General features: G+C 37.4%; 1 protein-coding gene across 2 annotated transcripts in view; it reads right to left on the bottom strand.

Moving 5' to 3' along the window:
* LOC124794541 (A-kinase anchor protein 10, mitochondrial) overlaps positions 1–27081 on the bottom strand; it is a 116607-nt gene that overhangs the window by 49370 nt on the left and 40156 nt on the right. For both annotated transcript variants that reach the window (XR_007016586.1, XM_047258102.1), the window contains exons 5-8: positions 22825–22961; positions 13119–13263; positions 6289–6397; positions 5816–5987 (exon numbers count right to left, since the gene is read on the bottom strand). Coding sequence is in view for 1 of the 2 variants with exons in the window: in XM_047258102.1 (XP_047114058.1) it covers positions 5816–5987; positions 6289–6397; positions 13119–13263; positions 22825–22961 (563 nt within the window). In the remaining variant the exon portion in view is untranslated. The remainder of the gene's footprint in view (positions 1–5815; positions 5988–6288; positions 6398–13118; positions 13264–22824; positions 22962–27081) is intronic.

Here is a 27081-nt window from a genome sequence, read left to right as displayed (position 1 = left end):
TTTATTATCTAATGATGGTTTATTATCTAATAAAAACCACTGATGTAACTGCAACTGATAACCATCTGGGAAGTAGGAACATTTGACTCAATGTTACGTGTCATAATCAATGTTTTTGAAAGCCTGGAGCTGTCATTCATTACATAAATAATGAAATACTGCACTAGTTACATATTTTTTTCATGCTCAGCATGATGCGTTATGAGAATTTTGCTCATTGTCAAGTGCAAATATGTGAGTAAGTATTTTGTGTGGTGTTTAAATATGTGTTATTCTACGTCTTTTGCACTGTAAATATCTTTTTGAGGTTATCAGGTACTGTGCCTCATCAATTATGTAGAAAACCACACACACACACACACACACACACACACACACACACAAATTATCACTCACATTGATTGTGTAACTTCACAAAAAAATACATACATAAATAATGCACTTGACAATGAGAATAAATTCTCGAAACACATTTTGCTCAGCATGAATAAAAATATGTAACTGGCGCTGTGTTTATTTTATACTAACAACATTTGAGAAACGCAAAGTGAATGAGTGTCAACTAGTGCTCCAAATGGCCATATGCCAAAACATGCTAAATATGGTTCAACAAAGATATCATGATGATCACAACAATCACGAAACTACACTTGCACAGTAGAGACAGTTTAGAAATGGTTGTGATTGGTCACGATACCTTCATCTGAACAAACTTCGTTACTTTCATCAGCCACCATGCCAAGTAGAGCTAGGCAGCAGAGGGAGATATGACACGAATTGTTCAAACTTTCATGTGTTTACCGGTTCAAATCCGCTGAGTAGAGTGCCCTGGTGTCGAGAAACTTAACCATGTAATATTTGTAAACACTACTGGACGGCCAACATCATGCCAGCGTCATTTTTTCCCCAAAAACATTTTTTCGTAATGTGTCAATCGCAGGAAAATTATAAATATGTTAATGCAAAATCAGGTGCAAATTAACATTGTGGGCATAGGAAGTTTGTTGGGACCTATAAAAAAAAAAAGTCATAAATGGCAGATAAACATTAATTCTGGGAATGTAAAAGTGGGGTTATACTGTATATACCAAATTTCTGCTTTGTTTTTAAAGTCCCAGAGGTTTTCCACATATTAGTCAACACCCTGTATAGTACTCCCACCTTTCAGCTTTCTGTTCTTGGCTTAGTACTGCCTTGTCATCTGAGATTTTGATATTCATACAGTTGGTTCTCTTTTCTCCAAAGGTCTCTTTCATCTTCCTATATGCGGTATCTATCTTTCCCAAAATTATAAATGTTTCTACAGCCTTGACCTAACCATTCCTGCTTAGCCATTTGCACTTTTTGCCAACTTCATTTTTATATGTCTGTATTCCCTTTCACTTGTTTCATTTGCTGTGTTTTTGTATTTTCTCTTTTCTCTATTTTATCACCTGCTGCCTTCATTATTTCATCTCTCAAAGCTACCCGTAACTCTTCTACTGTATTACCTTCCCCTGTTCAAGTCAAATGTTGCCCAACTCTCCTTCTGAAACTCTCAATAATCTCTGGTTCTTTTAATTTACCCATGTCCCATCTCCTTAACTTCCTACCTTTTTGTAATTTCTTCAGGTTTTTTTTCTACAGTTCATAGCCAATAAACACAGGCAATGTCTTACAGTTTAAAATCTGGTTTTGAAATCTCCATTTTACCATCATATAAACAATCCGAAGCCTTCCAGTGCCTCTAGGTTTCTCCTGCATATACAACCTTCTTAGATAATTCATAAACCAAATGTCAGCCATGATTGAATTGTGAACTGTGCAAAATTCTACCAAGTGAACACCTCTTCATTCCTTTCCCCTACCATTTCCTTCTATCAAATTCCAGTCTCCTATCAGAATTAAATCTTCTTCACCCTAAACTATCTGAACTATTTCTTTTGTGTCATTACAGATTCTTTCAGTCTATTTATCATCTGTGGAGCTAGATGGCATGTAAATTTATACTGTTGTTGTGGGCGTTGGCTTTGTATCTATCTTGGCTATGATAATGCATTCACTGTGCTTTTCACAACAGATTAACTGAATTCTTTTCATCAGTGGCTCCATGCAGGTATGTATATTTTATACGAATATGTTAATTCTCTGGTGTTTTATACCATTTGATTCCAGAGCAGAAGTTAAATTTATCAGTGCTATTCAGCCGTGTGGCATGATATTCGGTCTCAAAACGCACTGACAAAATTGTTGGTTCGCTGCAGTGTTTTCATTCTCGCAACCTGGTTCAGACAATAAACAGCATAAATAAAAGACGAATTGTGCTTCATATTTTTATAACAATCGAATTCAAATAAATACTGGAAAGAAATACCAAGAGATCATTTTATAACATTTTTACATGTCACTTCTCATCCCCACCCTAACCCCATGGGTAGTAGGGGTATTTAAACCCCCCACTCCTTTTATAAAAATGAGTCATGCTTATACCAAATTTGGTTGAAATTGCTTCAGGTATCCTTGAGTTATGCTTCTTGCAGCTTTTCACTCCCAGCCTCTGCCATTAGGGTGCACGGGTATCTTACCGTTACAGTAATGTTTTTAGAAATGGCAAGTGATGTGACAAGTTTATAGAAATTACTTTTACACACACACACACACACACACACACACACACACACACACACACGCGCGCGCTCGCCTGCAGGTGAAACATCATCAATGGGCCTCTCTACAGTTAAAACTATCAATTCTACACTATATTGGTTATTATTGCGTAATTTTACATGTCACCCCAGCCCACCCCAGCACCCACCCATCAGTACTGTTGTAAAAGTAACATGCATAGTGGGTCATGTATTTGGAGGAAACTGCTCCAGATATTTCTGAGTTATGATACTGAGTCACATCTATCCCCACCCTATTGATCTAGTGGTTTAGAAATATATGTGGAATGTATGCATGTAGATACATTGATTTTTATAAATATACTGATATTCAGAAACCTTTTATTTAAGAAAGTTTCATCATTATTAGATGAATGGTACAGGAATGAATATAAGATTAACACACAAAAAAAAACTATTTATTTTTATATATTGTATTAGATCTATTTGATTTTGTATTTACAACCCTGTACTCACCAGACTAAATGTTCTGCTCATCTTGCCACCACACTTCACTAACTTCCACTACACCTAACTTCAACTTACCCCTTTCCCTTTTTAAATTCTCTAACCAATCTTCCTGGTTAAGGGATCTAACATTCCACACTTGAATCTGTAGAATGCTAGTTTTGTTTTTCTTGATGATGATATCCTCCTAGTAGTCACTGCCCTGAGATCCAAATGGGGGGAAAAATAATGGTCGTGGTTTCCTCTTATTTCAGCCATTCACAGAAGCCGTGTTGGTTAATGTTACAAGGCCAGATCAGTCAATCATACACACTGTTGCCCCTGCAACTAATGTAAAGGCTGCTGCCCCTCTTCATGAACCATGTGTTTGTGTACCATCTCCACATATACAATTCTATTGTGGCTGCACCTACAATACAGCTATCTATATCACGGAGACACTCAAGCCACCCCACCTTGGCACTATAGATTTTTTATTTAGTCTGCAGATGATATCATATGCTATTTGTTGGTCTGCAATTTCTCCTTTATTAACTTGTTAATTTAGTCCCACTGGGTCAATAATTTCATCCAATACTTGTACAGCACACTTGGGAGACATTCTCAAATATTATTACTAGAATGTTTGGTTGATCTGAGTTTAAGGCACTCAATTTCAAGGTTATTGTCAATTGAATTGATCTGTTATGACCACTTCCATATACAAGGTCTGTTCAAAAAATTCTGGAATATTGACCACAAAATTTTTCTACATCTACCTTTTACTTATTGTGCATGACGGCCTTTGAAATACTCTCTTTCACAATTAATACACCATTCCCAATGTCATTTCCACTTCCAGAAGCAGTTTTGGTACACCACTTGCTAGACTGCGTGAAGTGCAGTGTGCGAATATTCTTTTATTTCATCTATCGTTGCAAACCCTCATCCTTCCAACAGGGTTTTCAACTTTGGAAATAAAAATAAATAAATAAATAAAAAGGTCTGCAGGGCCCATGTCTGGAGAACGATGAGGATGAGGGAGCACAGCGATTTTGTTCTTTGTGCAATAGTCACGCACTAACAGGGATGAAGGTGAGGCTGCATTTTCGTGATGCAAGAGCCTTAAATTGTCTCACCACATTTCAGACCATCTCTTTCTCATTTTCTCTCACAGGCGACAATAGCACCATCAACTAACAGTCTCTCACTGTGGCATGAATTCATGATGAACTAATCCTTCTAAGTCAAAGAAAACTATCAGCATGGCTTTGACATCTCACCTGACCTGACGAGATTTTTTTGGTCTTGGAGAACCTTTCCCAATCCATTGTAAAGATTGAACTTTGGTCTCAACATCATAACATAGAACCATGTTTCATCACCAGTTGTGCTTCTCCCAAGAAGCACCTCATTTGCGTGATCCAAAAGCTCTTCACAAATTGCAAGGCGAAGGTCTTTCTGGTCTTGGCCGATGAGCTGTGAAACGAACTTGGCAGCAACATGATGCATTCCAAGGTGCTGTGTCAGTATTTCATAACATGATCCAACTGAAATGTTACATTGCTTTGCAGTCTCTCGGACAGTCAGTCTTTGTCTGGCATGCACAATTTCATTGATATTCCTGACATGAGTAGACCTCGAAGGGCGTCCTAAATGAGGGTCACTTTTAACTTCAGCCCAGCCATTTTTAAACTGTGTGTACTACTCATAAAACCACATATGGATTAGGCACTCATCACCATAGGCTTCATGCATCATTTAGTGTGTCTCTTTAAATGTTTTCTTCAGTTTCAAACAAAATTTAATGCAGACGCTCCTCCAACTCTGTCACCTTGAAATTTGCAAATCATACGACAATACAGCACTGAACAATAGCTACCAGACATACAACAATGAAACTTCTGGCAGTTACACAATAAACACAGGTGTGTGCAAGGATGCCAACCCCATTTCACTCTAATGCACCGTTGGTGTAAAATTATCAATGTTCCGTAATTTTTTGAACAGACCACATAATCTCTTTCTATGAAATTTAGCATGTGGTTTTTGCCATAATTTCAGTGAATTTGTGATAAGTTTTGATTGCTGACCATTCCTAGATAGGAGTGAAATGCTGTCAGCAAATGTTATGCAGTAAAGAGAGACCTACCAAAAATTGTTGCCTTTTCTTTAACTTTGTGATCTCGTAATTGCTTTTTCCAGTAATAAATTGTACACCAACAAGAACAAGACACCCTTTATCTTAACCCCATATTGATTTCAAATGGTTCAATATGTTCCTTAAAATGTTTAGTTTTCACAATGTGTCAGAGCTTATTTGATTAGTTTCCTAATTTTTATTAATTTCATTGTTAACTTCAATATTAACATTTTTCTGTTGTAAAATGCAACTCTCATATCACAATTTCTGTTGTAGTTTTATTCATTTTATTTAAACCTTCAGAGTAGACTATCTGAATAGTTACTGACAACATGCAAATCAACCAACTTGTTATACTAATGTTTATTCGAGTTTTTGAAGTGATGTAACTTAAATTTGCCATACTATCCACAATAATATAAATCAAGATGTATGTGTAGTTCATAGAAAGCTACCCTTCTACATGAAAATAAACAAATAGTCCATTGTCATAGTTAATAATTTAATATACTTTGGAAAATACAGTATCACCACATTCACAGAAATAAGGTTCCAAATGATCAACAAGAAAAACAATTACCTGTGTCTTTTTCTGCGCCACAGAGAATCTGGATCATACAGTTGTCTAGAGTCAATGCTCATTTGTCTGTCATCCAGTTTGCAAACAATTCTGCGTGGAGTTGATGAACTATCCTCTGTGGCAAGCAAAGTGTTTTGGGCTGACAGACTCAACTCACTACTGCACTCTGAACCTGAAAATACAAAGAGAGAACGTATTAAGAATGTTTGTAACAGTGAGCGTGGTGGGAGGGAGGGTTGACAAAGACATGGACAGAAATGCACAGATGAATAAAATGGTACTCTTAAGTCAGGTAAAAATAAACATACTAAGCAGAATAAAACATTAATATAAAAATTTAAATAATACAGTAACAAACAAAATATTTTTATTGGGTTCTTCATCTAACTTCTTATTTATCTTTTTTTATATTCCTCTTGGGTTACTCATCATTTATAAACCAATTACATTAACATATACCATCAGGCACTTACCACATTTCCGACTCCGCAACAGAAGTGACGAACCAGACTGGATAGTGCTTATAAGTTCTGAGAGGTAGTTAAAGAACAGCTGTGATGACTGAAATGGTTGAAGATAATTCTGAAACAAATTATGTGTGTGATTAGTTATTGTACATGAAAGGAAAACAATATTATTGGATAACTACAAAAACAGCTTTATTGTCAGGTAGTATGTCACAAACCAGAATCTGATAAGCATGTTCTTAACCCATGTATGCCTGAACACTGTGAGCTTAGAGTCATACTGCAGTTTGCTTGATAAAGCTGTGCATGTTGGCAAAATAATAAATAAAAATGATATAAATACACATAGATTACTATTTAAGCTAATGGAGAATCCTGAAGTTGCAGTATGGGAAAAAGCTTTATAGCTAAATTTTGTGGAGAAAATCATGAGAGGAGGAATAATTTAACCTATTTTTTATTCCGATTATGATGTGTCACTGTCACACAATTATGCAATTTGTCATTAGATGTTAGATGGTTACTATAAAACAAAGAGGAAAATAATAGTGAGATATGCAATACAGATATGAAAATAAAATATTCATACAACTATTACTACTACTATCATAATAATGAACACATTACTGGCAGACTGAAACAAGGAAGTGGCAAAATATCTATCAGAAAGAACAAAAACTGGAGTACAAAAATATTATATGATACATGCATATATGAAAAAATGATGATAATGCAAATTTCTGCTTCCCAGATATCATAAATTCACAACTAGGACACTTTTACAGCAATAACAACTGTCATGCTATTACATTGCATTCAACTGGTATGATATTGCTGATCACAAAGATAGCTAATGATACGTTTTCTTTCCTATGCCAATAGATTGTAAATAAAATGTATTAATAAAATAAATAAATAAAAAGGCTCTTGTCAATTCTTAGATTATGGAAATATGAGAATTCCATATATAGACATCATCAAATTTCCAAAAGCAAAGATCAGTTATCATTACTAAAAAATCTACCTTATTATCAGAGTGGAAAGATACTGTTTATGAAAACAGCCCCCATTTTTCATTCCTGTCCTTCCTTCCCTGTACTGTAAAATTCTTTAAAAATATTCATTCCTGTTTCTTTTTCTTTTTACTTCCTACTCAATTGACAATATTTCACACACTAGCACAATTTAATTATGTAACACTTATTTTTCAGCTCCATTTACACTGAACAAAATATCATTTAACCCCCCAACCGCAAGTGATTTTCCAATTTTCCTGTAAAAAACTGCAAGGTAGTTTTATTCAATAATTAGAATAGTTGCAAGGATAATATTAAAGGAATGTAACAAAAAAAAAAAAAAAAAAAACTGAGTTCCGAAGTGAGTTTTAATTGCCACTTGACTTATATAATGTGGGAATGTGAAAATTGTATTCAATGTTACACATTATTAAAAAAAATTTCTTGGTGTGCTAAAGCTAGATGCAAGGTTCCAACACAACCCCTTTTCGTAATCTTCACACCAGGTTCTTGTTTCTTTCCATATTTTTTTCCCTATCAACATTTCTTCTGAAACAGCCTTTCTATCAGTCCTGCTGTACTTGGATATCCTTGTATGTGCCATGTCCACACAAGTATGTATTTCTTGGAAATTACTTCCATTCTAAATTTCAAAAATGCATTCTTTGTGTTGTTTGAATTTTTTTGGTGTATACTAAATGCAGTGACTATAGTTATCAATAAGATGCCAAAATATTTTCTTGTAATATTTGTTGTAATATTTCTTCCGCTATTTCCGTGTGGTCTTTGAATAATAGAGTTCCCTATTAGCTCTTTCAATACTGCTCATTGTATTGTTGGTCAAATATTAATTGAGGTTTACTTATTTTGTCACCCCTTTTGTTTCTAATATACATGATGAAGGATTGTGTACTGCGCTCAAAGCAATTTTTTTGTCTTTTTAGGACCATGACTGTCTCTCTGGAATGCTTTGATTTCTTCCTTTTTCAGTTTTACTTTTTTCTCCCTTTTTAAGTTTTATGGTTGCAAACATAGTCAGTAGATCCTCTCTAATTGCTTAGAGAGTTCCACAGATATCTGTTCTGTGTTGTACCAAATAATTGGAGAGTTCAGGTGATACACTATGTGATCAAAAGTATCTGGACACCTGGCTGAAGATGACTTACAAGTTTGTGGCACCCTCCATCAGTAATGGTGGAATTCAGTATGGTGTTGGCCCACCCTTAGCCTTGATGACAGCTTCCACTCTCATAGGCATACGTTCAATCAGGTGCTGGAAGTTTTCTTGAGGAACGGCAGCCCATTCTTCATGGAGTGCTGCACTGAGGAGGGGTATTGATGTCGGTCAGTAAGGCCTGGCACTAAGTTGGCATTCCAAAACATCCCAAAGATGTTCTATAGGATTCAGGTCAGGACTCCATGCAGGACAGTCCATTACAGGGGTGTTATTTTCATGTGACCACTCCCCTACAGGCCCTACATTATGAACTGGTGCTCGATTGGGTTGAAAGATGCAATTGCCATCCCTGAACTGCTCTTCAACAGTGGGAAGAAAGGTGTTTAAACATCAATGTAGGTCTGTGCTGTGACAGTGCCATGTGAAACAACAACGGGTGCAAGCCCCTCCATGAAAAACACAACCGCACCATCGCCACCAAATTTTACTGTTGGCACTACACACACTGGCAGATAACGTTCGCCAGGCATTCGCCATACCCACATTCTGCCATCGGTTTGCCACATTGTGTACCGTGATTCATCACTCCACAAAACGTTTTCCCATTGTTCAATCATCCAATGTTTACGCACCTGACACCAAGCGAGACGTCGTCTGGCATTTACCGGCATGACGTGTGGCTTATGAGCAGCCGCTAGACCATGAAATCCAATTTTTCTCACCTCCCGCCTAACTTTCATAGTACTTGCTGTGGATCCCAAAGCAGTTTGGAATTTCTGTGTGATGGTCTGGATAGATGTTTGCCTATTACACATTACAATCCTCTTCAAGTGTCGACAGTCTCTGTCAGTCAACAGACAAGGTCGGCCTGTACGCTTTTGTGCTGTACATGTCCCTACAAGTTTCCATTTCACTATCCCATCAGAAGCAGTGGACCAAGTGATGTTTAGGAGTGTGGAAATCTCACGTCGTCATTTATGTGACACATATTCAAATGCCAATATCAAATACACTACAAATCTGATTCTTGCCACACCAACATGGATATTCTTTCCCTACTTCCTACAGGTGCTGACCCCATCTTTGATTAGCAAGGAATATATAATTTATACCTGCATGCTGATTTTTGTGTCATCACTGACTACTTCCCCAAAGTACTTCCACTTTTAAGCACTTCTGAAACTACCAGAGATCTGACAATGTGCAAAATAGTTCACCAGGTAAAAGAAGACAGGCCCAAATGAATGTATAGCAAATGTTTTAAGCTCCGGTACCACTTCTACTGGTGACTGCTCAGTATTTTTCTCAGTTTTCTGAGGCTACACCTTGTAGGTGCAAGAGTCTGGCTGAGCTGTTACACAGATTTCAACCTTGCACACTAGAGCACCTTATGCTATCAACCTCATTTGCATCCCGCCCGCATCATAGGCACTACATACTGGGCACTCTGGTCTGACTGCCACTATGGCTACCAGCAAAAGTTCAGGCAACCCAGGGAATGCCATCTATTCCTTCTTTCTTATGTACTTCAAAACTTGAGGTGCCACTAAAACCAAACTGGCCATAATTCCAGGATCAGCTGCAGCCTGTGCCATCAAAACAGCACAATTTAAGTTCTAGGTCAGATATTTCAAAACTGACTGCACTCCACCTCCAGTGCCAGTTGGGTTGACTCTTGCAAATGAGCAGCACCTTCTGGGTCACATGTCTCCTTACAGGCAATCACACTCTTTGAGTGATGTAGACATCTGGAACCAACAGCACCTCTGAATGGCAAGATAACCCATATCCCCAATAACAACTGCAGCACTTACGCACCAATCAACATAAGCTCAGCCATTTCTCCTCGTATATCTGAAGGCTCCAGGAAGGAGAGCTGTAACTATGTTCGATACAGATGGTATCACTGTTAATATCGTCACTGAGCTTCACCAGTTGTGGGACTGCGACTGCTACAAATATCCTTCTTCTCTGTTGTAAGTAGAAATGCAAGATGCACCATCACCGTAACTGCAGTGCTCTACAAAAACTGACATCCCTGACTCCTTATTCTGTTGATAACTAGGTTCTTCTATGGTTATTAGTGTCAGAATACATTTTATCAGTGCTTCCAGTATACTTTTGACTCATGTTACATAAAATGTGTTATACAGACAACATAATAGTCTGCACATGGCATAGATTTGGTTCACCTACATTAATACATACACGAGTTGATTTCATGGTACATGGAAACAATCCACAACCCTTCATGCAACTTGTGCAGCCGCAAAGGAGTACTGAAATAATAACAACTCTGTCAATCATTTCAAACAGCACGACCAATTTATTTACCATGTGTTAACTTAATTTCGCAGATATGGGCATGACATCTTTTTCATTCTCCACCTATCCTTACTAGGAAACTAGAGAAAGTTATGGGTCAGCATTCTCCAAATTTCATCAATATTGTTGCTGATAATGTCAATATTTATCCAAAGCTCATCAAATTTTGTCAGAAGTCATCATCAGTATCTACATTCTGCTGAGTGATGAGATATTCTGTATATTGTTAAGTGCCTAAGAAACAAATTTCATATTTGAATCTTCAGCACCATTTATTCCTTTCAACATTTACACTATCCCATTTTTTCATCAATTTATAACACTGAGGTAACAAAAGTCTTGGGATAATGATTTGCACTTATAAAGATGACGCTAGTATCGCATGCACAAGGTATAAAAAGACAGACCATTGATGGAGATGTCATTTGTACTCAGGTGATTCATGTGAAAAGGTTTCTGACTAGATTATGGCTCCTCAACGGGAATTAACGTACTCTGAATGCCAAATAGAGCTAGATGCACGAGACATTCCATTGCGAAAATTGTTAGGGAATTCAATATTCCGAGATCCACAGTGTCAAGAGTGTGTATTACCTCTCACCATGGACAACACTGTTGTCGACAGCCTACACTTAGTGACCAAGAGCAATGGCGTTTGCATAGAGTTGTAAGTGCTAACAGACAAGCAAAACATTATGAAATAACCAAGAAATGTGGGATCTATGACAAATGCATCCATTACGTCAGTACGGAGAAATTTGGCATTAATAGGCTATGGCAGCAAATGACCAACAAGTGCCTTTGCTAACAGCATAACATTGTGCAGCACCTCTCCACCTCCAATTTCAGTTGGCAAGAGCTAATGGTAGATTTGAGTGTGGTGCAGATCCCTCTAAGGCATGGACCCAGGTTGTCAACAAGACACTGTGCAAGCTAGGGTGGCTCCATAACGGTGTGGACTGTGGTTACATGGTCCAACTGAACTTATCATTGACTGGAAATGGTTATGTTTAGTTACTGGGAGACCATTTGCAGTCATTCATGGACTTCATGTTCCCAAACAATGATGGAATTTTTATGGATGACAATGCACTATGTCACCAGGCCACAACTGTTTGTGATTGGTGTGAAGAACATTCTAGATAAGCAAATGATTTAGCCACCCAGGTCACCCGACATGAATCCCACTGAATATTTATGGGACATAATCAAGAGGGCAGTTCATTCAAACACCCTGCACCAGCAAACTTTTGCAACTGTAGATGGCCATAGAGGCAGCATGGCTCAATATTTCTGCATGGGACTTCCAACAACATGATGAGTCCATGAAACATCAAGTTACTGCACTAAGCCAAGTAAAAGAAGGTCCAACAGACTATTAGGATGTATCCTACGACTTTTGTCCCCTCAGTGTACGTCACTAACAATTCTTCTATTCCAACAACTTGCAGTCCAACAGTTCCTTTCAAAGTATTAGTATTTCTTTCTTCAGCATGTTCCACTCTTTTTCAGTTGAATATTCAGCAATCTTATTTAGGCCAGAACCTCTTGATTATTTCTAAGTCACCATGTAGGAAACCAGTTCTCTACAACAATATAAGAAACTGTCACACTGTTTTGAGATTGATAGGTCAAATTTTCACTATTGGCTTCAAGAGAAGAATAAATGCAAAGAACATTTTACAGATGGACAACAGCACCAATCCCTTTCATCTACTGTGCAAGTCTTTGGGCTAATAACAGCAGTGAAACAGCTCAGTAAGTGCTGTACACACAAATCAATGCCCAGCATATGAAAAAGATAAATCAGTTGTCTGCACTGGTACTGCCACGTGAGGTGGTACAGCTGATAGCACAGTGGACTGCATTCAGCATGAGCAGAATTCAAATAATCGTCCAGCCATCCAAGCGACATTAACCATGTTTTGTCTAAACTGATTAAGGCATATGCTGGGATGCATCCTTTAAAAAGGCATCTTTGTCTCCTTCAAGCTAATGCTCTATTTCTAATGACCTCATCACTGATGGTGCATTAAACCTTAATTGAAGTACTGTATGGCACTCCTGCCTAATTACTTATTGATACCTATTTCTCCCATTTCAATTTATATCTTCCTTCAATTTGGTCTATAACTTACAAAAAGGAACATATAACTTGAAAATTATAATATTATATGAACTTCCTAATGTTTTGTTTGCTGCTGCACATTACTTTCAGAACTATAACACATTTCTCAATATTTCATGCATTCAAAATGGTATCCTACCTATAACTTACTGAACTGATTGGGTGAAAAATAGAATAAGTAAATAAATACCTTTTCAAGGACATGGAGAACAATTCTCACAGGTTTTTCAAAACAGTCAGGTAATGGGCCATCCTCTCGGCAAATATTCTGCTCTATTTCAAACCTTATTTTGTCACTAAATCCCAAAGGACAAGTGGCTTGTAATGAAAAATACCTGAAAAAATGAGAGGTTAAGTATTCTCAAGACTATTATCATTAGCAGGAAACATCACATTCACGAGTTATTTGTCAAAATGTTACTTCTTGGCAATATAAAAAGAAGGTAACAATTACAAGGTACAGGAAAAAGGAAGAGTATGACTTCATAAAGGAATACACTGAGAATAGTATAAAAAATAAGGAAAAAGAGAAAAGCAGAATTCTAGCTTGTCAGCAAAGTAACAGAGAGTGAGCTTAATCTTCCTTTAAAATGTATCCAGCATCCATTGTGTATGAAGGATCCCATGCACTTCATTCTGCTGGTGGAATAAGCAAAAAATAAAAAAGAATCATAATTTCTGCACTTCTTTAGAAATACAAGTGATTGATGTTTTATGAAGTTTATCACTGTTTCACAGGGGGAGGGGGATTTAAGGCTATAATGTATTAAATGACTGCAAACCTACTTCTTACAGCAATGATGGGATTACATAAAACTGTTGCATGTGACACAGAATTGTTGCACGTACAGCAAGTACTATCATTTTGTGTGCGCACCAGTACAATTGTACATCCTTGCAAATAACTTAACGGAGGCTCTACAATATGGTACTAGAAAGGTTGTTTATAGACAAACACAAAGTGTTTTTGAGGAAGCATAAAAAAGGCAACAGTAATTTGTTGATAACACTGGTATAGCGACATTTCATCACCAGTTACAATATCCAATACAAAATTTTACTGGCTGGAATTATTCCTATCATACTCCATAACGATGGCCCCTTTGTCGCTTGGTTACACACCATACCTGCCTAAAATCAAATCTGTACAAAGAACCCTGTAAAAATTATTCTTCGGCCATGGATCATGGTTTTTACATAGTGGTTATTCTTAGTTGCCTGAATCCAATTTTACTTTTAATGTCTGATCTTGATGAACTAATCAAAGATCGTGGTCATAGGAAATACATCAGAAGAATTGCAAATCCACTTGCTCAAGGCAATTATTGATTGAAACCCAACTTTGAACTCATAAAATAATAACTGTTCTCAAAATGCTCTCAAGTTAACTCCATAGTTCACAGTGAGTCAATGCTGTATGTTAAACAATACTGCAGGCCTTGACATTTCTAATAGTTGTAAATTTTGGAAGTGTAACACTGTACCAGAGACAATAATACTGTCTTATAACAGCACGTGTGTGTTAACAAAAGAAGAACTGTGCCTTTTTGGCACATACCACTTTTCTCTTTGTCAATCTCATATCTGAGAATATATTTCCAAACTGCATGTTGGGACAGATATGGCACACAGTCAAGAGCAGCTGTGCAAGTAGTGTATGCCACATGTTGGGAGAGTAAGGAATTACGTGTTATGAATCTTTGCTTTTTGTTGCTAGCTGTTTACATCCAAGTTTGGTCACACAAACAGTTGCAATCAGGTGCAGTAAACGATTGATTTCAGTGTTTATATTATTTGCAGAGGAAAAAGGACATCTGTGGACAGTTATAAGGAGGTAAGTTTATATATTTGTTCATTAGAATACATATAATACTGAAAAATAGTTCTGTGACGGATATGGCACAACATGCAGTCCGGTTCAATCGAGTACTTGGTTGCATTTTACCTAAGGAGGCAGCAATGAAGAAGAATAGTCGAGGCAGCATAGAGGAAAAGATAGCAAGAGTAGACGGTGTGCAAATGTCAGTAGTCTCCTGGTTTGATAATAAGTAGACAACACTTTGTCAACTTACGTTGGATGCAAACTAGAAGGCGAGATCAAGAGGCTTTTCAGGGAGGAGAAAGAATACAAAATGGTACCTTGTCCACACTCTGTGATGATCTACAATGACTACATGGGGGGTGTCGATCTATTAGATTCTATGCTGGGGTATTATAGAATTCAAATCAGATCAAAGAAATGGTACTTGAAGATATTCTTTCATCTAGTTGACTTGGCTTGTGTGAACAGCTGGCTGTTATGGAGAAGAAGAAATACGGACTACATGCCCCTTGTTGATTCCAAGGTCTCAGTTGCAGAGGCCCTCTGTAAAACTGGGAAATCCTTATCCAAGAAACAAGGTAGGCCAAGCAATGAAATACAAAAACAGCTTGACTGCAAGAAGAAGAGAGGCCCTACAGCAGATCTTCCACAGCGTCAGGTGCGACTGGATGGGATACCTCACATGCCTATCTGGCTGGAGAACCGTTGTCGTTGCAAGAATCCAGAATGCAAAGGAAAATCCTATATAGCGTGTATGAAGTGCAGTACAACATTGTGCTTGAATACGGCGAGAAATTGCCTCATCAAGTTTCATAATGAATAGAGAAAAATGGAAACAGATTGTGTGTTATTTTCTCAAAATATGTGTATTGTAATGAATAGAAAGTGTAATTGTTTTACATAAATACAGTTCTGCTAGTTCATGTACATATCTTATTGTGTATTTTCCACATTGTGCATCATCAATCCCAAAACTGGTATCACATGGTATTAGTCGTTACTGCATGCTGTTCCATATATGGCACGAACCCTTAATTCTAAAATAACCGCCCCTACATAAGATTTAGAATTTTTTAAGCATTTTTTACGAAATCAGAACATCGAACATAACATGTAACATTTTTTTCAGAAAAATAAAAAAAAAATCATGCAGTAAGGGGTTAATTAGAAATAACATTTGTGCAGATCAATTCAATCAGACTTCTGATATATACAAATGAAATCAGTCAAAATATCACTAGCTGATAGTAAAAGACACAGCCTGCAGGTACAAAAAAAATATATTATAACAACTTTTTTAAAAAATTATTTATCACCTAGGGTCAGTAAACCACACTAAATTGGCATGTTTTACATTGACATTCTTTCATTAACAGTCAGTTATATTGACAGTGAACCCGCAGCACATTTACTTCATTACAATGTTTGTTGTTAACAATCCGTCACAATTCAAAAAGAGTGGAACATCTACAAATATAATGCTAGAAGGAAAAATTACTTAGAAGGGAATCTTACAGTCTTCAACTTTCTCCACACTTACATGATTCTGTGGTGATTATCCAGCCATCAATTTCCTCAAGCAATAATGACACACTTCTCACACAAACTCAAAAAAATTGCCTTTGAAGATTTTAGAATACTGCGGAGTACAGAACATGTTGATCTAACTTACACCAGTTTGATGTTCACTAAAAGAAACTTTTTTTTTAATTATCTGAATCCAGTATTAATTTCAAATAGAAATATTAATTAACAAATACTGAATCACAATTTTCGATAAAAATAAAATATTTTTATTTCTAATTACGAACTGCATGATGATAAATTTCAATTTTATATAGAAATGCAAAATGCCTAATTGTTAAAGGAAAAAATTACATATGTCGATAATACTACCCAAATTCACAGACAAGTATTTTATTTTCTTTTTGGTGTTTCACATTTTTGTACCAAAATTTAATTTAGTGTAAAAACTGGAATTTTTATGCAATTAGTATTCAAAAATAAAAAGATTATTTCCTTTATTTCAAATAACTTTTTGGGTGGTGCAATAAATGAACATTGTTTCTACTACTTCATTTTCATCTTCAGTTTCCATTGGACCAATATTTCTTTCATTATTCATGAATGTTGTTCCCTCTCTTCTTGCGGCTACTTTTTTCCAGTTCTTGTTTTTTTTGTGTTCCGAAAACTACCCTTTTACACTGCGTCTTTAAAAAGTGTTCTGTTTCTTAGAGCGTCCAAATCAATGCCTACACTTCAATTTCTTACTACTTTTGTCAGCCACTTTATCTTGGATTTTTAATTGCTTCATAAGACAAAGATTTGTTTTGTGAGTCTGTCATTATTCATCCTGCATGTATGTCAACTGAATTTCAATCACCTTTTTCTCATTACACCCATTATCTTTTCAACTTTTAGATACAGGTCTATATTAAAACTTAGTCTGTATTCTGGATAGACAAAAAGAATCTCCTCATCATGTGGTAGCAAGAGAACATACACATAAAAAATATTGAAGTTTGCAAGCTTTCAGAGCCAGCAGCTCCTTTTGGAAGTAATCTCTTTATTGTGTCTTACCCTACCTTCCACCTTGAAGCTTAAGTTTTCAAATCTCGTCTGGTGCAGTCCCCAACAATCAGTCTTTCCAACTCATCCCTACTGGCCCAGGGTTCTGGGTGACTTTTCTGAACTCTACCTGTTTTCCTCCCCCCATGCACCAAGGACCTTGCTATTGCTGGGGGTCTTACGTGCCTCAGTGATACAGACAGCTGTACCGTAGGTGCAACCACAATGGAGGGTATCTGTTGAGAGACCAGACAAACTTGTGATTCCTGAAGAGTGGTAGCAGCCTTTTCAGTAGTTGCAGCGGCAACAGTCTGGATGATTGACTGATCTGGCCTTTTAACAGTACCCAAAACGGCCTTGCTGTGCTGGTACTGTGAACAGCTGAAAGCAAGAGGAAACTGTAGCCGTAATTTTTCCCCAGGGCATGCAGCTTTACTGTATGGTATATGTATGTATATTCCAGAGGTAAAATAGTCCCCCATTCGGATCTCCAGGTGGGGACTACTCAGGAGGACGTTGTTATCAGCAGAAACAAAACTGGCAGTCTACGAAACAGAGCATGGAACGTCAGATCCTTAATCAAGCAGGTAGGTTAGGAAATTTAAAAAGGGAAATGGATAGGTTAAAGTTAGATATAGTGGGAATTAGTGAAGTTTGGTGGCAGGAGGAACAAGACTTTTGGTCAGGTGAATACAGGGTTATAATTACAATATCAACTAGGGGTAATGCAGGGATAGGTTTAATAATGAATAACAAAATAGGAGTGCGGGTAAGCTACTACGAACAGCGTAGTAAATGCATTATTGTAGCCAAGATAGGCATGAAGCCCACATCTAACACAGTAGTGAAAGTTTATATGCCAACTAGCTCTGCAGATGACGAAGAGATTGAAGAAATGTATTATGAAATAAAAGAAACCACTCACGCAGTGAAAGGAGGCGAAAATTTAATAGTCATGGGTCACTGGAATTTGATAGTAGGAAAAGAAAGAGAAGGAAAAGTAGTAAGTGAATATGGAATGAATGTAAGGGATGAAAGAGGAAGCTGCCTGGTGGAATTTTGCACAGAGCATAACTTAATCACAGACAACACTTGGTTTAAGCACCATAAAAGAAGGCTTTATACATGGAAGAGGTCTGGAGACACTGGAAGGTTTCAGATACATTATATAATGGTAAGACATAGATTCAGAAACCAGGTTTTAAATTGCAAGACATTTCCAGGGGCATATGTGGGCTCTGACCACAATTTATTGGTTATGAACTGTAGGCTAAAACTGAAGAAACTGCAAAAAGGTAGGAATTTAAGGAGATGGGACATGGATAAACTGAGAGAACCAGAGGTTGTAGAGAGTTTCAGAGAGAGAGAGAGAGAGAGAGAGAGAGAGAGAGAGAGAGAGAGAGCATTAAGGAACGATTGACAAGAATGGGGGAAATAAATACAGGAGAAGAATAATGGGTAGCTTTGAAAGATGAAACAGTGAAGGCAGCAGAGGATCAAGTAGGTGAAAAGATGAGGGCTAGTAGAAATCCTTGGGTACCAGATGAGATATTGAATTTAATTGCTGAAAGGAGAAAATATAAAAATGCAGTAAATTAAGCAGGGAAAAAGGAATACAAATGTCTCAAAAATGAGATCAACATGCAGTGCAAAATGGCTAAACAGGTATGGTTAGAGAACAAATAGAAAACCAGTTCTGGGCAAAGAAGAGAAAGCAGAAAGGTGGAGGGAACATGTAGAGGGTCTATACAAGGGCGATCTACTTCAGGGCAGTATTATGGAAATGGAAGAGTTTGTAAGTGACGATGAAATGGGAGATACGATACTGTGTGATGAGTTTGACAGAGCACTGAAAGACCCGAGTTGAAACAAGGCCCCGGGAGTAGACAACATTCCATTAGACCTACTGATAGCCTTTGGAGAGCCAGCACTGACAAAACTCTACCGTCTGGTGAACAAGGTGTATGAGACACACGAAATACCCTCAGATTTCACGAAGAATATAATAATGCCAAACTCAAAGAGAGCAGGTGTTGACAGGTGTGAAAATTACTGAACTATCAGTTTAATAAGTCACAGCTGCAAAATACTAACAAGAATTCTTTACAGACAAATGGAAAAACTGGTACAAGCTGACCTTGGGGAAGAGCAGTTTAGATTCCGTAGCAGTGTTGGAACACATGAGGCAATACTGACCCTGCAACATATCTTAGAAGATAAATTAAGGAAAGGCAAACCTACGTTCTTGCATTTGTAGACTTAAAGAAAGATTTGACAATGTTGACTGGAATATTCTCTTTCAAATTCTGAAGGTGTCAGAGGTCAAATACAGGGAACGAAAGGCTATTTACAACTTGTACAGAAACCAGATGGCAGTTATAATAGTCGAGGGGCATGAAAGGGAAGCAGTGGTTGCAAAGGGAGTGAGACAGGGTTGTAGCCTATCCCCGATGTTACTCAATGTGCAGATTGGGCAAGCAGTAAAGGAAACAAAAGAAAAATTTGGAGAAGAAATTAAAATCCTGGAGAAGAAATTAAAACTTTGAGGTTTGCCAATGACATTGTAATTCTGTCAAGAGATATCAAAGGACCTGGAAGAGCAGCTGAATGGAATGGACAGTGTCTTGAAAGGAGGATATAAGATGGACACAAACAAAAGTAAAACAAGGATAAGGGACTGTAGTCTAATTAAATCAGGTGATGCTGAGGGAATTAGATTAGGAAATGAGACACTTAAAGTAGGAGAGGAGCAAAATAACGTGATGGTAGAAGTAGAGAGGATACAAAATGTAGACTGGCAATAGCAAGGAAAGTGTTTCTGAAGAAGACAGATCTGTTAACATCAAGTATAGATTTAAGTGTCAGAAAGTCTTTTCTCAAAGTATTTGTATTGAGTGTAGCCACGTGTGGAAGTGAAAGGACAATAAATAGTTTAGAGTTTAGACAAGAAGGGAATACAGGCTTTCGAAATGTGATGCTACAGAAGAGTGCTGAAGATTAGATGGATATATTGCGTAACTAATGAGGAGGTACTGAACAGAATTGGGGATAACTGGAATTTGTGGCACAACTTGACTAGAAGAAGGGATCGGTTGGTAGGACATGTTCTGAGGCATCATCAAGGAATCACCAATTTAGTATTGGAGAGTAAAAATTCTACAGGGAGACCAAGAGATGAATACGCTATGCTGATTCAGAAGGATGTAGGTTGCAGTAGGTACTTCAAGATGAAGAGGCTTACATAGGATAGGGTAGCACAGAGAGCCGCACCAAATCAGTCTCTGGATTGAAGATCACAGCACAACACATCCCTTTTCCTGAATGTCATCAGTACTTTTTCTTCACCCCTCTTCTTCCCCATAAAACCCTTCTGCCAGAAGAAGGAGCCACTGGCCCCAAAAGCTTGCTAACTTCAATATCTTTTATATGTGTGTTCTCCTGCCACCACTTGGTGAGTAGATTTTTTTCTGTACACTTACATTATATTTTCAAAAATTGGTTGTTTTTGTTGATTTGATCTATATCCTGATTCACTACTGCTTTTGGTCCCTGTATTTTTATTCTTGTTTCAATTTTTATTAAAAATTATATTTCAATATTTGTTAGTTAACATTTCCATTTGAACATATAGAATTCAAATAAAAGTTTAAAAAATGTTGTTCCTAGTAAAAATTGAACCTGCAACTTCGAGACTGTAAAGACTTACATGCTATGCACTCAGCTACTGGCAACTGTTCAACTGATTGAGTTGTTCTACATGTTACCGTGCTACAAAATGTTCAAAAGTAATTTTTAAAGGTAATTTTTTAGTTAGTTTGAGAATCATATGATACTGCTTTTGGAAACAGATATCCAAGCACTGACCTTCAAATCCTGTTAGGTATGGCCAAAAATCAGAGACCCCACAGCAGTCCTTGTTAATGCAGCACTGGAAGCTGTCAAGTATTCAGCAATACAAATCTTTGATCACCTGGGACGCCACCTCCATGTCGCCACTAGCTTTGGGTAAGCTCCGACAAAGTCAGTTTTTCTCAAAGTTTGCATTGCGTAATGTTGCTAATGATTGCTACTTCTGTTAGCTCTAATCCCCATGGACTCAAATACAAGCTTCTGTTGTGCAGCCAGTTCCATCCTTTGCTTTTTATAATGGTTGGAATTAGCCTGCAGTGTAGTAGTTAGTCTGAATGCAAATAAGTAGTATTATTCAGACCTCTGAGGCCCTAGTGTCTCCCGCTATGAGTTTCCTATCAAGTCCCAAAATCTGCTCCTCTTGTAGGTGCCCTACGACAGTGTTCGGCGCTGATCCAAGAAATTAACCTGCCTGACCTTTCTTCCCTATCTCTTATATAGAATGTGACAATATGGATCCACGATTTATATGGATCCACAACTTACATAAATTTTTTAAATGATGTCATACTCACTTTTAGCTGTCATATATAGAAGGGAATATTATGATGTCTTTAAAATAAATTAGTTACCTTTCTTGACATTTATTGAGTGCAATATTTCCTTAATTTTTTCGGTACTTATCAGTGTCGAAAAACCTGAACATAATGGTCTTCCATATTTCTGACTGTGAGCTGATATGTAACTGATTATGATTATAAAGTACTTTTGAGACTGTACCCCAACTCAACTCTACTGAATGTCTTCCATAAATAAAGCACAGAAAGAGGTGGGAATTAATATCAAAATGTAGTCTACTAAGAAAATATACTGCGATATTACAAATGTGATTGCAACTTTACAGAGGTCTGAAGAAACTTGTAATGATCAATTACTTGGAGGTTCTGCAATATATTTTATGCACAATTCAAGCAATCAATATCTACATACAAAATTTCATAGCCACTTGTTGATGTATTGCCTACTGACTTTTGTCTCCGGATCTTCGGTCAACATTTGTTCAATCATTAATTCTGATGTTTCTCTAGCCCAAGCAGCTGGCACTGTCAGAAGTTCAACCACAGCTACCAGCAATGAGGGTGAACCTTCGACAATGCCAGCCACTCATACTGGCAAAATATCACACAAAAAAAAAAAAAAAACAATATACAAATTTTAACTGAAGGTCCAAATATTAAAGACAACAGGCACCTGATTAAAATGTAATGTTATCTGTTTGTTCCTCTTTATAAGTTAAATATATTCCTGTTGCCATTTCTAAAATTTTATATTAGTGTTATATTAAACACAAACTTAGATTTGCTCATGAAAAGGAGGGGAAAAAATCAGCAGCACCCATCAAAAATAACCACTTTACAAACCCATGCTCAATTAGAAAAATAGCAGAAGTAATACAGTTTGATCTAAAACATGCTGTAAAATGAGTATGAGGTATAACTTGAAAGAAATATTAACAACTAGAATATGTTTATACATAGAGAGAGAGCGAGAGAGAGAGAGAGAGAGAGAGAGAGAGAGAGAGAGAGAGAGACTAAAATGAATTTATTTGCAAATAATACAATGAAATGAAAAACTAATTAAGAGATAAAATACATACTTGTCATACAAAATAATAGCATCATTCTGAGCCTCAACAGGATCATAAACACCCTTCTTCTCCAAGAGATGCTGACGGAAGTTCACTGCTGCAAGCCAAAATTCCACCAAACTCCGATGTCCTTCTTGTTCCATAAACTACATGGAAGACAGACTCATCAGAGAATAGTCATTAGAAAAGCAGTGAGAGCATTCATGGAAAGTCTCAGAATTTCAAAAACTTTGTTCATGTTTAGCATCAAGCAGCTCAGGTGGTAAGACTATAAGACTAACAAAGAAATCATCAAGTGTTCCATTATGACTTAGGCTACTCAGGCTATCCGTGTTCACTACAAATCTCACTGAAACTTGAATGATAAATATCTGATGTAAATTTTGGACAAGTGTTCAGTCTTAGGTAATCAGGCAGGAATAAGGGAACTAAGATGAGAGTTTGGCATCTCATTACGGTTCATATTATTAATTACAAAGCACAACTCATCTGGAAAGAAAATATATTTAACAAACCATCCCAACATTCGGCTGTAACCATTTTGAGAAGCTACAAATATGAATAAAAAGGGCTAGATATATATCTTAACCCCACTTCTGAATGTTAATCAAGTGCCTTTCCTACTGAACATCTTGATAAGTCAGGGACTAACTGTACCCTGTATGTAAATGGCTTTCTACTTGCTACAAAGTCAGTCAGTTGCTCAGTTAGCTACACATCCCATGTTTTTTGTTTGTAATGTTCCTATTCCATAAGTATTTTCATTCTGTATGACCAATATGTACAACCCACTTTTTCTAAATGCCCTGTTGACTGCAAATTTCATTTTCACTAACAATTACTAAACAGACATACACTGTCTGACAACAAAAGTAAAGACCCAGAATGGGAGCAGGAAATGAAATGAAACTTCACAAATTGAGAGGGTATCACTATATGAAGTCATTTCAGTGATTATAAAATGGAGTCAAATTTACAAAGAACTTGGCAGTACGAGCCCAGTTATCAGTATAATGTTGCATCCCTTCTGGCCTGGATGCATGCAATGTTTTGATAGGGAAGTGTTTCAAAAAGCCATTGTGACCTCTCCTGTGGCAAACAGTCACACAACTGTTGTAAACGGTCGATGATATCCTGGATAGTGGCACTGGTCTGGAATTGATGTCCAAGATGATCCCACAGATTCTATCATGGACAGAGATGGAGCTCCAACTGCTCACACATTCAGTTCCTAGACACACCTTATGTGGGAACAAGCACTATCCTGTTGAAAACTGGCTTGATGATACTGTCTCATGAAAGGTAATACATGCAGGCTGTCTACGACATGCCATTGTGCTATCAGAGTTTTCTCATTCACTGCCAGCCCTGACCTGAAATATTACCCAATGGCACCCTTTACCATTATGCCAACAATAACATCACATTGCCTCTCTCCAAAATGCCACCCTGCTCGCCAACAATGGCCACATCTGAACACATGACACCCTTCACCAGCAGTCTTTGATTCCCAATCATAACACCACATCAAACAAAGCCATTTCTGTTGTGTTGTTAACGGCAGCCTCCACATGGGACAGTAATTCCCAAGTCCGATTGCTGCTAGTTGCCGACCAATGGTGTGCGATGATACAGAGTGTTGCAAGGAGACCATTACTTGTTCTCAGATGATAGGTGCAGATGCGAAGCATTTACAATGTGCTTGGTGCACAATACCCCTAGCATCCTTCTGGTGGTCAGATGTAGTCAACTGGAATGTAAGACAAGTATGCTTACCCTCTCAATCCACATCCCTGTCACATCCCAATGTCCCATAAACATGGATACTGCATGATTTCACCAACCGGAGATTGAAAAAATGAGGCCCCTTTAAAACCTTACCAGGTGCTGATAAAGCTGTCCCACATGTACACATGGCATCTTTGTGTCCTTCACAGTGACTATTCAACTTCTGACACTATCCACAACTCCTACATACTTGACCAGAGGCCTCATAACAACCTTAAACACAAACAATACTACTGCACAGTGGTGGTCATACTACCCATCACAGAAAATTGCTACTCTATCATTTACCTACCTACCAATGACGTGTACATGTATGAGTTTACAATGACAGACCACCATGTCTTCAGGGTGCTTCGACCCCCCCCCCTTTTTTTTCGTACAGTGGAGATATGCAATCTTGTCGAGAGGATGACCCTCTTCCTGGTGAATCTCATCATGTAACACCTAGAACAGTCCTCATTTGGTATCTTGGGGCATTAGCCTACAGTTCAGTTTAGATTTGTTTGTAGGTATCATCATTTCTTTATCATCATCATCTTCTTCTTCTTCTTCTTCTTCTTCTTCTTCAGTAGCTTTACAGCCATTGATGAGCCTTCACTTCTTCAGTGATCTTCCTCCACACTTACCGGTTATCTGCTGCTCTTTTCCACTCCTGGACTCCCATACTGGTGAGATCCATTATTATGTCATCAATCCATCTTCTTCTAGGTCTCCATTTTCACCATGTTTCATGGTTTTCTTTGGAATTCTATCCTCTGCCATTCTCTCCAAGTATCCTAGCCATCGTATTCACTGTGATTTCACAAATTTTACTACGTCCCTACCTTGTATTAACTCTAGTAATTCAGCATTGTAGCATTTTCTCTAGCCTTCTTCCTTCCTTATTGGTGCATAGATTTTGCATAGTATTTTCTGCTCAAAGGTTCTTAGTGCAGTTTTATCATGTACTGTCAACTTCCATACCTCTGACCCACATGTGATAACTGGGCAGACTAGGGAATTATAATTAGCAGTTTTGTTTTTCTTGTGACAAGGCTCTTTCTGAACAGTCGCATATTTGCAAAGTAAACTATGTTTCCTGCTTGTATTCTTTTCCTTATAGTCTTTCCAATCCAGTAATCATTTATAACTAGGGCTCCCAAGTAGTTAAATGAGGACACTCCTTTGAAGCATTTCCCATTGATGTTTAGGTTTTTAGGGGTTCTTCTAGCCTCAGAGTGTGACATTACCATATATTTTGTTTTCTTTTCATTTACTATGAGGCCAATTTTTAAGGCTTCTGTTTTCTTTGCCCATTATGTTTCTTGGAGTGAATCGATATTCCTTCCTCCTAGAGCAATGTCATTAGTGTACGCTCATATCTGGCTAATTTTCATAAATATGGCGCCTCTTTTGTTGATTTTATTTACTACACTATGCTGGACTATACTGACTAGGACAGTGGAGAAACTATCACCTTGCTTCACACCTTTATTAAAGTCTAAGCTTTCACCTGTTCTGTTAAGGACCTTTACTTTTGCTGTCATTGTCATTCTGATTAGTCTTATTAATTTAGCACATATACCAACTTCTTCCAGTACTCTGTATAGTTACTGCTGTTTTGTGCTGTCAAATGCTTGTTTGAAGTCGATGAATTGGAAATGCAGATCTATATCATATTCATAGAACTTTTCCATCATTTGTCTTAACACAAATATTTGATCAGTCATTCCTCTGTCTGGTCGAAAGCCACACTGATATTCCCCTAGTATGCCTTCTGCACACTTCTGTCTCCTTTCGTTTAATATACTTGTGAAGATCTTATGAGCTGTGCTTAGGAGTGTTATACCTCTATAGTTTTCACATGCTGTTCTGTCCCCTTTCTTATAAATGAGGATTATTATTCCTAGTATGTCTTTGAAATACTCTGCCCATCTTCCCACTATCTGTTCTTCCTCCCTTATTTTCCCATCTTTACTGGAACAGGCCATTGTTTTGGCTGGAATCTATTCTTCATTTTTCCTACAGCATGACAGGACTTTCTCATTTCAGTCTATTCCTTTAACTCTTCTAGCTCTTGAAATTTCTTCTTAGTCCACTCTCTTTTATTTCTCTTGCACAGTCTGTTAGCTTTTCTCTTTAATTCTCTATTTGTTCCACATTATTTCTGGTTTCCCTCTGTAGCACTTTCATTATTATCCTGTTCTTTTCCTCTATTGCCGACCTGCAATCTTCATCAAACCATTCCTGGGTTCTGTTCCTTCTTATGCCTGTTATTTCCTCTGCAGCATCTCTAATGACTTTTTCAATCCTGTCCCACCTTTCATCTATTCCTACTGCAGTCTCTTCATTGCTCTACTTTCTGCTTAGTGTGCATCCATAACTGATGTGGAGTGGTGTGCAATCACTAAAATATGGTCAACCTGATTGACTACTCCATTGACTACAGACTTCCAAGTAACCAGATGAATCCTTTTGTGTGGGAAGCAGGTACTTTTA

This window comes from Schistocerca piceifrons, chromosome 1 (genome assembly GCF_021461385.2).
Source record: "Schistocerca piceifrons isolate TAMUIC-IGC-003096 chromosome 1, iqSchPice1.1, whole genome shotgun sequence".
Classification (NCBI taxonomy): Eukaryota; Metazoa; Arthropoda; class Insecta; order Orthoptera; family Acrididae; genus Schistocerca; species Schistocerca piceifrons.
The sequence above is the reverse complement of the archived record's forward strand: the minus strand, read 5'-3'. Positions and strand labels throughout refer to the sequence as shown.